This window comes from Streptopelia decaocto, assembly GCF_964273445.1.
Source record: "Streptopelia decaocto genome assembly, chromosome: 9".
NCBI classification, from domain to species: domain Eukaryota; kingdom Metazoa; phylum Chordata; class Aves; order Columbiformes; family Columbidae; genus Streptopelia; species Streptopelia decaocto.
The window spans coordinates 3,832,907-3,847,837 of record NC_138664.1 but is presented as its reverse complement, the minus strand read 5'-3'; the positions used below and the strand labels follow the sequence as shown (position 1 = coordinate 3,847,837).

Sequence of the window (14,931 nt, the reverse complement as noted above, 5' to 3'; positions counted from 1 at the left end):
TGCCACGCATGTATAGCCTTTGTTAACATAATTAAGCAATTTCAAGTCTACAGAAATTTCAGTGAGGCTGGAAAATTCTCAGATATCAAAGGGTCATATTTCAGCACAGCTCACAACTCAGTAACTGCTTCAAAATGCAAGCTTAAATATACACGCTGCAAAAGAGCATCACGTCATGGCCACTGTAAATATACTGTGTATGTATCACACAGTATATATTAAAGCCATTTGTTAAAGCAAGTAAGTTCAAACCCACTTTATAGGTTATTCATATTATACTCCAAAATATTTATTCTACTGATCATTTTAAGTAGGACTTGGAAAGTTTTGCACACAAATTAATGAGATAAATAAGGTAACTTTATCACGAAGCACTTTAGATGTACATATTTTATGGTCATAATTCACTGAAGATTATTCTTTGAAATCATAAAAGCCAGAAGACAATTTATAGCTTACTAAATGGTTCGTAGCTACATGTATTCCATCCAAGCAGTCAGGAGTATTGCCTCAGTTAATAGCATCACAAAGTGATAGAAGGTCTTCAGTTTTACCACTATAGGCAGACTGCAGTATACTGAAGAAATACTGGCTCTACCTCTACATTAATAAGTTGAATGGATTTAGCACCATCAATCACCAACATCTTCCTATTCAAAATAGTTAAGATGGTTATTTTGAAAATCTGATGCTACTTCAAAAAGAAAGCCCTGTTTCCATTTGGTTTTATGGTACAACTGATGAGCTGATGCATGCTAATTACATCACTGTAAACAATCATGATTTTTGGTAGAAGTCATTTTCGAAAACAGCAATTTATACAGTGGTTTTGTGGTATGAATATTGATATCTTGCTTATAACTTGATGTAGAGATTCAGAGTACTGTGCCTACGTGCTCCTGGAACAGTAATGTGTAATGCTATGAAGTCCAATTGTGATAGGCATTCTTACATGTTAAAAAATAAAGACAGTTTAAGATGCAGAAGTTCTATGTCACAGTAAGTTGTACGTTAAGGTGCTAATAAGGTTACCACAGGACACCATTTACCAGGTGAAAAAGAACCTCCAGAAAAGAACAGGATCACGCACCTGCATGAAAAAATTGCTCATTCAAAAGCATTTCTTTTCATTAGACACAATTGTAAATTTTGCCCTTCAGACCAATTTGTTTTTTTATAACTGCTATCACAGAATCACAGAATGTCAGGGGTTGGAAGGAACCTCAAAAGCTCATCCAGTGCAATCCCCCCACGGAGCTCCAGGTTACACAGGAGCCCAAGACTCTGCACTTTCCCTTGTTACATTTAATTACATTTTTCCCTGCCCAGCTCTCCAGCCTGTCCAGGTCTCTGATGGCAGCACAGCCTTCTGGTGTGTCAGCCACTCCTCCCAGCTTGGTGTCATCAGCAAACTTGCTGATAGTGCACTCTATTCCCTCATCCAAATCGTTGGTGAATATATTGAATAATATAGGCCCCAGCACTGACCCCTGGGGCACTGCACTAGATACAGGCCTCCAACTGAACTCCGCCCCATTGACCACGACTCTCTGGCTTCTTCCCTTCAGACAGTTCACAGTCACCTCACTACTCGGTCGTCCAGACCACACTCCCTCAGTTTAGCTCTAAGGATGCTGTGGGAGACTGTGTCAAATGCCTTACTCAAGTCAAGGTAGACCACGTCCACCGCTCTGCCAACATCCATCCATCTTGTTATGTCCTCATAAAAGTCAATGAGGTTGGTCAAGCACGACTTCCCCTTGGTGAAGCCATGTTGACTGCCCCTAATGACCCTCTTATCCCTGATATGCCTTGAGATGGCACCAAGGATAAGTTGTTCCATCAGTTTCCCAGGGATGGAGGTGAGGCTGACTGGTCTATAATTACCCAGGTATTCCTTCTTGCCCTTTTTGAAGACTGGAGTGACATTTGCTTTCCTCCGGTCCTCAGGCACCTCTCCCGTTTCCCAAGATTTGGCAAAGATGATGGAGGGCGGTCCATCATGCTTGTGTGCACAACAGCTGAGATTTTCACAGCAAATAACCAAATATTTAATTATTGTATGTGGGATATGCTATAATTTCTGTCATGAGTAGTATAGTCAAAGGAAATTTGCTGATAGCTTAAATGCAGTGGAAAACAGTTTTAAAGAAAATCTTGGTGCACTGGATCAGATTAACTGTGCAAGCAACTCCCATGGAAAACTCCAAGAACAAATGCTAGGGTAAGTTAAGAAGTGTTGTAAGTAGGTCATAAAAACAAGTTTAAGTAGCTGTAATGGTAAGGTAATATAAGTGACACAAATTTGGTATGCACTGGGTTTGCAAAATGAGCAACTTGCATACCAGAAGGATACAGATGCTACTAAAAAAAATATTAAAAATCTACCCAGCTGGACTGTAACAATAATTTAAGATTCTCTCTCTTCCTTGATTTTGTTTCTATATTGATTATTATATTAACTCAAAACGTCTTGAAATGGCATTAACTAAGATTTTGCACTCCTTTTACAAACAGGATAGATTTCCTCATCTCTTCATGGAACTAATAGTTAATTATGAGGCAGAATCTTGTTCTTTGCATTTACTGAAGTTGATATTACAAAAAATTCATTAACATTTTGTATCTTGCACTTCCAAAAATGAGTAGCATTGCTATTTGCGCATGTGCTTCAGATAAGCAAGAAGAACGCTAAATGTCCATTCACAGGCATCAGAAAGGCATTGTAGAAATCTACTGGAGAACTATAAAAAACTTCTGACAAAAGTTTTAATCAAGTTACACTTTCTGGTTCAGTCTAATTTATAAAATCTCACCTTGAAACTCAGGAAGCAAATTCTCGACAAAGGTTTATTTTGTCTGTCTTACCTAAAACTTCTGCAGTAGCCATAATTTCACATGTGTACATTGCTGCCATAAGCCTCTGGGGTTTTGCTTGCAAAGCATAACGACACGCTTCCTTCATGGTGGCAATCAGTTGCCCAGAGAAGGGACCGTAACAATCTGCAAGTAAAACTTCTCCCTTGTGTTTACTAATTTTCTCAGGTGATTTTGTAACACTTTGACTGCTGTCCTGGTGTTCATTCGCACTGCAAGCTTCATCAGTGCAACTGCTTGCCAGAGTAGTATCTTCTTTATGTTCTGTGGCATCACATTCCACTGAATCCTGACTACTAGTTGACAGCACCTCTCCAACTTTATTCATTTCCCATTTTTCCACTGTAAAACAAACACCCATGAGGGGTTCTTCACACATGGGACCTGAAAGTGTAGCCAGCTGAAATCCACTTACTATGCTGTTGTCAAAGTCTCTGTATCTACTGACTTCTTTCTCAGCGTTCCCAAGGCACTGCCACACAGACCTTTTATAGCCCTCAAAATTATATAGCAAAATATTAGGCCCACACTTCCGTGGTCCAAATGACCAGATTTGATCAACAGCATTTCTCCATTTTCTTCCTGTCAGATTTTGCTCCAACTTTTGTTTAAATTCCTTGATCCTATCAAGAGTCTTCTGATTTATCTCATGGATTTTTTTATCTTCATTCAGAGATGTGTTGAGTTGCTCCATAGTTCGAATTAAGTCACTGTTTTCTTCAAGAAGTCGAGTTACCTCCTCAGGAAGTGGCATTGCTCTTACACTGAGAGTAGCTTGTTTATTTGGAGTAGATATTGTAACAAGCCCATCAGAATCGACCTGAATTCCTTCAGGAATTTTATTTTGGTCCTCTTTCATTTGGTGTATGACAGCAACTTTCTGCTGTTTTCCTATTTCTTCATTCACCATATCAACTTTTGGAGGTCTCGTTATTGTCTCTCGGAATGGTATAATAGGTGCTGATACACTAATCTGTACCTTTGCAAACCTATAAAGTAAATTTTAAAAATTAGTTCAAAATTTATAAAATACTTTTAAACTTGGGAGGTGGGAGAGGGAAGGTAGGGCAATGGCCTTAACACAGAACAGACGTTCATGAATAAATTGGATTGCAACACAGATTACTAGATAATGCACGTCAAACTCAAACTCTTTTAAAAGAGTTACATACTTCAATAAAGAAGCATTTCCTCACATCTTCAGAAAGATTTGGAAAGAAACTGAAAAAACTAAAAGCAATAGCACTGCTGTGCCCCTGTATAAATCCCTCATTCACCCACATCTTTGCAACTATGTGCTGTTGTTCTCTCCCATCAAACAAGGTACAATAGAACTACAAGAAAATGAGAGTAAGGATGATCAGGGGAATGAAACTGAAAGCAGCCTTCAGATGTTTCAAGGATACAGAGGTCTACAAAATCATGAGGGGCATGGGGAAGACTGATCGGGATTAACCGATAACCAAACGACAAGAGGTTCTGAACTGAAAACGATTAAGGCCCAGGAAAGCATTGTGGTCGCTTTGTTTTTACTTCTCCCCAGACATCTGCCACGCTGCTGGAGACACGATGCTGAGAAAGATGGACACCCTATCTGAACCAGAACACAGCTGTTCTTACAGTGAGATGCTCTGAAAGGATGAAGCACTGGGTAAGCTGAACAGGCTTTAGTAAAGGCGTGTGGAGCCCCCAGATGCTATATCCTCATGTTTTCAGATCAAATACTCCCTCTGCAGCTAAGAGCGCTTGGAAATCTGATACTCCCATTTTCCCCACACTTCTGTTACAGCAGATTCAAATCCACGCAACGCTGTGCTGCCCACATGCGTGAAACTTCACACGGCAGTGCAGGAGCAGGAGGATTGATGTAGGGAAAAAAAAGCTCCCGGTGGCTTCACACTGTGATTAGCTGGTGGAAGCCTTACCCACTGCTCTCCTTCCAAACCTGAAGGATCATTCTGAATGGTGATCTGGTAACAATGTAAATACACAGGGCACTATTCTGAGGGTAGAAGTCAACAACTGCCTACAGTGGAATGCCTTTAAGTGCCTTGAGGAACAAATTTCAAGTGAAGCAGCTACTACAAGTATCACCAAAGGGACTCATTCATTACAGAATGATGCCAGATGATTAGTTCATGTGTAGACCTGTCATTAGTAGCAGCAAAATCCAATCCCTCTCCCCAATACAACCTAAGCAGATTTATATTGTACAGTCGTTCCAATTAAAATTAAGTTATAATTTTTTAATAAAGTTACTTGAGTACAGCTTTATACAAAACTAAAACATAAACGAAAGAAACTATGGGAGATAATTAAAACAAACTGACCATTAACTACAGACAAAAATTGAACCATCAATTCTATACCAGAAAACCCTATTATTTCAGGTCATTAAACACTCTTAAGTTTGTTAGAAGAGTTTATATTGGAAGATTCTCAAAGACAACAAATTTCCTAATGGAAGGAAACAAACAAATTTATTATGTTTTGGATGAATCTTATTTTTGGGCTAATTAAGAAAAGGTAAGAAAAGTCAGTGAGGTTGGTCAAGCATGTCAATGCATGATAAAAGGATAAATTACATGACTGCATGGACATACAACAGACACCTACTGAACTAAAAATATTTCTTCCTCCTTGCCCCTCTAACCTTTCTTTCAGGTCATCCAAGCAACGCTGAAGATGAACTTCTCCTGCTGTCACTAGCACATGCTCTCCTGTCTCCTGGATTAAAACTTCAACACATGGATCAGCTTGGTTTAAAAGCTTCATTCCTCTGACCAATTGAGGCATATCACCTGGTAAAAGAAGGTGTTATTAACAAAGAAATACCAAAGGAGGAATCCTTGAAGTAGGTTATACTTAAAAAGATAAATAGTAACACTCTTTTTTATAGAAGTCTAAACACAAGTACACATTTTAGGAAAACTCAAAAACTTTCAGCTAGATTTGGAGGTCTTTCTGTGGGCTAATTTCTGCTTACGAATCACAAGGAGTGGTATGGTTTAGGAGCAGCAACTGAAGTTATAACCTATACTCATAATTTGTCACCAAGAATTTACATACTGATGATAAAATTCACATTGTACAACCATAACACACTAGATTGCACATTTTTGTTTTACATAGTTTTACAATAGGGTTAGCATACCAAGCTATGTTATCTTCCTTCCTATATACAATTCAGTACAGATACAGCTCATAATAAAATTAAATGTTATTGATATGAAGCGATTAAAAATTTCAGGATTTCACTCCTCATTTTCACAAATTATGAGAACATATAACCTTCCTTATTTATTAAAACTGTTTAAAGTCATCTTTCAGTAAGTAATTGTATTTCTTTGCAATCTTTCATTGCTAAGAAGTGTAGCAACCAGTAAACTGCCTACGCTTAAAATTCTCTAAATACATAAATACTAAGATGTTAACTTTACTAAAATAAAAGCAAAAATAATTCCATATGGATTAATTATAAGGCATAGGAACAAATGAAGCACAAGAAGGATTTAAACTAGCTGGAAGCCACCGAGAAGCTTCAGTGCTGCTACAGCCTAAAGAGAATGTGAGACCTTTTCAGTGAGACAAGACACTGCTGCCCCTAAAATGAAGGTGTTTAAAAAGAGTTGCCTTAAAGTTAATGGAGAATGAACAACCACAGCTGAGTCAAATTTGGCTAGATTACATCAAAGCTATGCATAAAGACCTCATGTCACCAGCCTTTCCTAATTAATACAATTAATACAAATTAATTATGATTCCTCTTTTTATTTTACCTATGGGGTAAAGAATACCCACAGGCTTCCTAGGAATACATATTCATATACAGAAGGAAGAGTGACGTTGAAGTTGTCATTCTCTTGGAGACTATTAAAAGAAATATGATATTGTATATTTAATCCTAAGCTTGTAAGGGTATAATAGAAAAGTATCCTTGAAAAACAGACATAAAAATAAACAAAAAGTGGAAAAAACACAGTGTTAGTTCACATGGCGAACACAGCTGAACAAAGATTTTCATTTAAGCCCACTGAGAGGGATGAGTAGATTTTTTGAGCTTAGGGCAACCATATTGGAATGTGGATGTGGACACGAAGATGTGCAGTAATTTTTCAAAATATACATAAGGAAATAATTTGTATTTATTTGAGTCACTTTCCCAAACAAACAGATGCAGTTTTGAAGGAGGTTTGCTGTGGCAATCCAAGGCACCTGTATGTGCCAGTGTGCCAGAGCCACCTCAAGACTCTCCGCAGCTCACTGGACAACCAATTGCTTCCAAGCTGAGCCTGCAATGGCCAAATTTTGCACAGCTTTCTGTTAGCACAAGTGCCAGCTGATTTTCAGGAAACTTTTGCATTTGTAGCTACATTTGAGGCTTCTGTCCCTCTAACAAATTTAGTTCAAGCCATAGATTCAGAAGTTACTAGTGAGAAGAAATTAAGCAATGGTGTAAGAATGATACAGCTTCATTTCTGTAAGAAAAAAAATTACCCCCAAAATCAGTCAGTAGTTCTAAATTTATGTTTCTTTAACATTTTCACCTTAATACAACACTCAGTAGAACCAGTAATTTCCAATATTTTAAAACTGCTTTAACAAATGCGAGAAGTACAATGTATGATTATCTGTTATTCAAACATGCAGGACAAACAGCTGCTAAACTGTCCAATCACATTCTGAAAAGCATGTAATCTTAGTGTTAAGAGTATTTTGTAACTGAACAGAAAGAGGGTTATTTTTGTTCTACTAACACTACAATAAAAAATGGAAATTGGGCTGCAATTCAAATATAGCCAGAGATACACTACTCTGTAGAGAAGGGGGAGTGGGGAATAAATTTGAAGCATTACTGCAGATCTGTGCCATGAACTTAGTGATGTAATATAAAAGAATACCAGCAGAAGTGAAAAACGCAAAGATACAGTTACCTTCATGGTAAAGGAATAGCCAACCTTTATAGTCACATAGTGTCTTACTTGTGGAACAGCTAAGTCTGCCCATAAAGGGCACAAGGTTGTCTGCTATCTCCTCACCTACTGAGCCATGAGCTGGCCAGCTAGAAGAATTCGCAAGGACAATAAAGTATGGCCCTCTAGGCAACAAATACATTCATTTTACACTGGGTCAGTCTCTGATTCAGTGGATAGATCATTAACTAGCCAAATTGCTAAGGGTGGGAAGCTGCACTGCTACCACATTGAATTTGCGTTACCATCCCTGTTCTCTTTAAACTTACTTGGATGTTTGGGTTCAACAGCCACCCGCACAATCGGTGTAGCTTCAAAGTTGAGAGGTGTAAATGGTGGACAAGCTGGCGATGTTGACAGTGTTGCAGACTTCAGCACAAAATCTTGCAGACCTCCTATTCCTAATGGAAATTGGAAAAAGAAAAGTAAAACGACAAGAAATCACCCACTGTCATATTACTTGAGACTATAAACATGATGGCAAAGCTGAAAAAAAGCTGAAATTATTCTAATTACAAAACTCAGATTCAAAATCCCTCACTGTTCATATAAAATATCTGTTAAAATATTTGTGCATAATCTCAGTATTGAAGTCTCTGGTGTAACAGTTGATATTCAGTCTCACATTTCCCATTGCATTCCCTCTGTATTTTTTAACAGGGTGTTTACAGCTCTGAAGAACAAAATGGACTTTTTTTTCCCGTCTAATATGTCCGATCCTTTGTACAGCTCACACTTACTTTTGGTGGTTTAAATTTAGAAAAATTCAGATTGCAAGAGCCCTCCAAAGGTCATCTAGTCCAACCTGTAGCCCAAAGCAGCGTTAATTTCAAAGTTAGATCAAGCTGCTCAGGGCCTTGCCCAGTCAAGTTTTAAAATGCTTTAATGATGGAGACTGCACAGCCTCTGCTGACAAGCTCCCCCAAGTGCTTAATTAATCTTATTTTGAAGAATGCTTTATTTTTTTCTTCCCACCCCCCATATGCCCATTTGGGATTTCCCTTTTCTGCAATATGAATCTTGTAAAATTTAATTTATCACATAGAAAGCTATTAATTCTAATCCTACTATATTTTTAAATGCTGCCAGGTTGGAGAAAACGGAGCTTAAATTGTAGTGATAAGAAAAAATACAGAAAAATATATTAGCTATAAATCTACAAAATAGCTGCTGTAAATGCGAATTTAGTCTTGTCTGGCTTGCTGGCACGTTTAAAACAATTTGAAATTATTGCCTCCAAATTTCTAACCAACAGGACATCATTCATAATTTAGCCAGAGCTATAAAAACACTACCAGAAGTGTCTGAGTAATAAAGACAACAAATAAAGCTGATATTGATATATACAGTCACTTTTCCTGATTATCCTTCAATTGTAAGCAATGAGCACTGCAGTACTTCTAATGGAGTAGAAATTAAATGCACATGTAACTTACTATGAGAAAAGTTAAATCTTTAGCTCATAATCTATATGTGCTTAAAAATTAAATTTGCATTTGTAGATTGCAGTATATTTGTGTTCCTTCCTCATTCTCCCCTACGTGCCTGAGCAGTGATAAACAGAGAAGCTCTTAACCCCAGCTCCCCATTATCACCCTAATACTTTTCCAGGTTCTTTTTTGGCTTAGTCTTTATTTGAGGCCAGAAACAAAGCAGCTCGGCTTCCACCCTATGAGATCATGAGGGAGTTTAAATTCTGAAGAGCCAGTCTGCTGCAGAGTTCTCATCTGCACAATCGAGCTGTTTCTACAGCTCTGAAGCTGAATGTCTGTTCAGTAGGATATGCCAAAACCCAAAATGTCACTATTTAAGAAAACCTGCCTTAAAATAAATAGAAGTAGAAGAGCATTCAATGGCTTTAAATCCAGGATAGCAGATGCTACAAAGAAAATAAATCTGTATAAACTCTGTGTTGCACCTGACCTATGACCAGCATGTATTTCCTCTTTTTCACTTATTCAACATGTGGTTTGAATGAAAAACAAATGCTGGATCATCATCACCACCAGGGACTGAGAAAAGGGATGGGTCTATTTTATTCTGATCTTCTCCAGCTGGTAAAAGGAAAATGATTTAGAGTGGGAGGTGAACAGCTTCTTTTCACAGTGTAATGTGAACCAGAGAAATCAAGTTACCAAATCTTACTTCAGATAGACTCATTCTTTTCTTGACACACAATACAGTGTTCTTATTACCATAAAGAAAACTTAAAGCTCTCTGTTCTTTTATTTCCCATTTGAAGGCAAAAGTACATCAATTATACTAGTGTCTGGCAATAATCATACACTAAAAATAAAAAAAATCTGTCACTTTTCACAAAAATCAGGTTTACGACCTGAACTTTTTAATTGCTTAACTGTGTGAGCCAGCACAGAGCAGTGCCCAGCCCTGATGAATCTAATTTACAAATTCTTAGTAATGAACTTAGACAAAAAAAGTCCATAAAGGTTCTTGGACACTTTTTTCATAATATCATTATGAGTAACTGCTAATGTATTTTCTGAATAATATTAGACCAAGATGTAACACAACGAATTCCAAAGTACCACATGACATGTCGATTAAAGAATTCTATTGAATATGCTGATACATCAATCCTAAATTTACTTATTGTTCATCCCACTAAAATTTACACATGCTACTTGTTAATTACTTGAATGGACTCAGAAAAGCCACTCCAAAATTAAGCTTACAAATATGCCTCCCATTTTAAGATTGGTTTTGTCCTGTTCAGCCTTTGAAGACAGACATTGTTGTAACACAGACATTTTACTTCACATTTCTTTTTGTAGTACAATAATTTTCAAAAAGAAAGGAACCAAAGGTAGGAAATAACTGTGTAAGCAAGATGAGATAAACTACTGCTCTCTTGTTTTAGGTGATTGTGAGGCTGCTCTCAGCTGCCTGTAGAGGCCCCATCAACTTCCTCACCCTGATCTGGTGGCCTATAATAGATGCCCACAATAGTATCACCCCCGCCAGCCTGCCCCTTGACTTTCACCCACAGACTCTCAACTCACTCCTCATCCGTGCCTGGACAATACTCAATACATTGTAGTTGCTCTCTCACATAAAGAGCGACTCCACCACCACGCCTGGCTGGCCTGTCTTTCCCGACAAGGACATAGCCATCCATGACCACATTCCAGCCATGTGTGCTGTCCCACCATGTCTCCGTAATTGCCACTAGGTCATAATCTCCTGCCCTAACACAGGTTTCTAACTCCTCCTGCTTATTCCCCATGCTGCACGCCTTGGTGTACAGGCATTTCAGGCATTTTGACAAAGCATTTCTACTGATCAATAAATACAGGGCCGGAACTCAATTGGACTTGAATAATAGGAACTGAAAAATCCCACTCTCCAGGCCTCGCTCTGTGTGCCAAGGCCTCCACAGACAAAAAGGTAATTTTACAAAACTTAACACTCAGATGGAAACACCCAGGCGAAGCAGTTCTAGTTCTACAAACTTGATACCATCTTTAAAGGAACAGGCAAGACTTCAAGTATTATACAAAGATATAATTTTTGAAAGATGACAAATTATCTCTCTCGTCCTAAAGAAGCCATTCCTACACGTATTTGTTTATCAAACTGATTTTTGATAGCAGATATTAGAAGTGTTTTCCACATTTATAGAAATGTAACCGGTTGCTTACTTTTTACATAGACTATTCAGATTACTCTGACAAATCATTCACAGTGACCAACAATAAACATTTCAAAGCATTAAAGTTATTTCAACAGTAATTGTCAATCTGTAGGTGGAAAATAAGACTCCCTCTTAACAGACAAGGAATTTATTAACAGCCTGTGAGATAATGTTGTGAAAGGCCGCCTGAGTTGGGTTGTTTTGTATTTAAAAGTAGACCAAATTACGGTGTACATCAGAGAGAATTACTACACAGATGAAGAAATGTGGGATTTACAAAGGTCCTTCTTTTGTTGAGCCGTTTCTATGGCTTGCCCTAGAAGATAAGAATACTAAATCAAGTATACACTTGTATCACCAGTGTTTTTACCACATGACAGAAACTAAATTGTAACAATAGATAAGAACATCATGACTGAAATTTTCAAAAGGAGTCGGAGACTTAAGACAAGCCTCCATATACTTTTCGCTTCTGTGTCTTGCTAGTAACCACTACACCTTAGACACTAATTTTGCAGCCTTTAAAGATAAAGTGCACTTTTCCAGCTGAATTCAGCTATCAAGATCCAAACACATAATAGATCAATTTCAAGATAGATGTAATTAGTTTCCTTTGATGTAGAAAGATTTAGCATTTAATATTCTTTCAAGATGCAAAAAATGAAGCCGACACCACCACCATGCATAACTTTTACAATCAGATAAGGAAATAATTTAGTTTACGGTGTGAAAATCAAACAAAGAAGAATGAAAGCTGTTAAAATTTAAACTTCTGCCACATTGTTATTAGCCTCGGCACACGAGTTCGGGGCATTTTTATCTTCTCTCACTGATGATATCACCACTTAAGAATCCTTGGCTGCTTTGGAATGGAGACATGTCAAGCTTTGGACTAACACCGTAACGAATAAAGTAAAGCAAAAAGCTAACGTTAATCTTCACAAAAATTCACAAATCCACCTTTCTGTATTTGCCAAATGATATTAAAATCATTAAAACTTAATTAAATAACTCCACATCAATTATAATTCTCCTTCAAATCTAGCATAAGCCCAGAAAATATTATACCAGAAGCCCACTGTCACCTATTAGGGTGACTAACATGGTTGCAATGTCTCCTCGTACACTTTAAGCATTAGCCTCCATCATTCCATTACTATCCCTAATAAGTAAATAAAGAGTAAGTAAATAAGTAAGTAAAGAGAAAGAAGAAGAGGAATTTTGCAAGGGAAAGGTGGCTTTTGGTAGGGTTAAACTCAGTTATTCCTTTTATATTTGAGGAATCTTAAAGTGTTTTGCAAATTATGGGGATTAAATGATGGTAACTGTAGGGACTTTGGATAAGTAGTCACTATACATTTATCACCTTAGATTTTTAGCATGTTTCTCTTGAGTCTCATGGGCACTGCATAGAGACATCTGATGGCAGAACTTGACCTTTCTATATTAGAAACTGTTTCTGGAAAGGAATGTAAATCAAGACACAGACCACATTCTAGTCAAGATTTCGTCAACTTTTTTCCGTAATACAGACCACATGTTAGCAGATTGCCGGTGAGCCTCCTCTTCTCATCTGTAATTGTGCACTTTCCCCTCAATTGTTCTTTCTTGCTTCTGAGGCAAGTGAAATTGCTCGTATGGAAAACAGAATATTGTAAAATATGTGCATGATTTCAGCTGTTCTCAGTACTTTCCAATCATTTTGCAGGAAAAGTTAATTCAACATTTTCTCTCATATTTCATTCCTCTCTCCCAATGTTGGGGGTTTTTTTGAGCTGAATCTCTAAAAATCACCAGTATCCAACAGAGTGTAGATGCCTCTGTCACAGTTTCTTCATGACTTTCAAATAAACAACTTCTACCTAAATACATGCTAGACATTAACAAGCAGAAACATGAATTCAGTTCCTCAATACAAAGGTATTGTAGAACTTTACTGTTAGTTTCACTTCAGTTTGAGGGCAAATTAAGCGAAACTTTCGGATCAGATGAGAGTAAACTCAGACATATTATTAATAATGTTTTAACAAAACTCCCTTTTGACGTGCTAAGTGACCTTTAATACAAGAAGCCCCATAAGGCTTTACTACTGAATAATCGAGTATTGAAAGATGAAAAAGCACCAGAGCACCCCATTGAGTTCTTTTAGGGAAAAAGACTATCAGTTCAAAGAACAAAGCTCTCTGCTTTTAGAAGAACTGCACGGAGAGCAATAATATGATCTAATAGTATGTTCCAATAAAATCTCCTATTGCAAGAATATAGTTTGGAAGAGCATTGCTAACATATGAGTAAACAAGCATAGTTTATCTTCTTATCTTCTGCTGAGATTCCTCTGAAAAAAAATACCATATATTTGATAGAGTACTTAAACTGCATGATAACATGTTTCCTAACTGTAGATTGAGTTGACAATTGTAATTATGAACTTTCCTACACTTTTTCCAGATTAGACTAAAAACAATTTCAAGGAAGGTATAAAAAAAAATTTACATTAAACAGTAACAATTTAAAAATTTAAAGTGAATGGATAGAGATCTACCTGCACTCAGACTGTGTGAAAAAGCAGACACCAAACCTGAGTCAGGAATTTGCTTGCTGAAATACAAATTTACCTTAAAGGAAATAGAATTAAACCAAAATCAGTTAACATGCCAATCTGACTTCTGGGTTTACAAATAGGTGTACTTAAAATGAAATATCCATTCCCTTAAATTGCTTAATGAGGCAAATAAATATAGAAGATGAAAGTATTTCAGATAATGGTGTTTTTCTTATGCTACAAAATTATTTCATTTGTTATGCCATACCAATTTTTTGACCTCAGAACTAAAGTAAATCATCCTGATTTTTACATATTGATAGTTAAACTTCATTTTAGCATTGAAACTTAGAAAGAAATTTAAAGCTTGTAACGTGCTACCATTAGTCTTTATATATTATGCGATCAAGGCGTTCATAGATTTACACCCAAAAAAGTATATATGTATATAAGTATATATGTAATATACTTTGCCTGAGTCCACATATTATAATTCCTTTCCACACACCAGCTGAACTTGACATCATTTGAAAGCAGAGATACCGAACAACAGTAGATATGTGGACAGATCTTTGAACAATGTGACCACATAGGTACTGGAACTCCCTTCAGTTAGCCTGTACATCAAATTAATACTTCCATTACTGCATGTGGAAAGCATTTAGCATCATACAAAACTCTTCAAGGCTTTCTGAAACACAAACCAAACTTTAGATTTATAATTACATTGGGTAAATTATTTTAATTTGACCTGACAGCAACACATCTGAATTTACTTATTTTTTTTTAAAAATGACTACCAGAACTTCAGAGGCAGTTCAGCACAGTTGTTGACCCAAACAAATGGAATTTAGGAATGCTTGTTTCAACATATTTACTTTGATAAT

The 14,931-nt window shown here is 37.0% G+C and overlaps 1 protein-coding gene across 1 annotated transcript in view; it reads right to left on the bottom strand.

The window, feature by feature from the left end:
* Positions 1–14,931, bottom strand: part of EFL1 (elongation factor like GTPase 1) — a 59,178-nt gene that overhangs the window by 13,184 nt on the left and 31,063 nt on the right. Inside the window, exons 16-18 of the mRNA XM_082061495.1 lie at positions 8,120–8,251; positions 5,531–5,678; positions 2,869–3,866 (exon numbers count right to left, since the gene is read on the bottom strand). Coding sequence (XP_081917621.1) covers positions 2,869–3,866; positions 5,531–5,678; positions 8,120–8,251 — 1,278 coding nt within the window. The remainder of the gene's footprint in view (positions 1–2,868; positions 3,867–5,530; positions 5,679–8,119; positions 8,252–14,931) is intronic.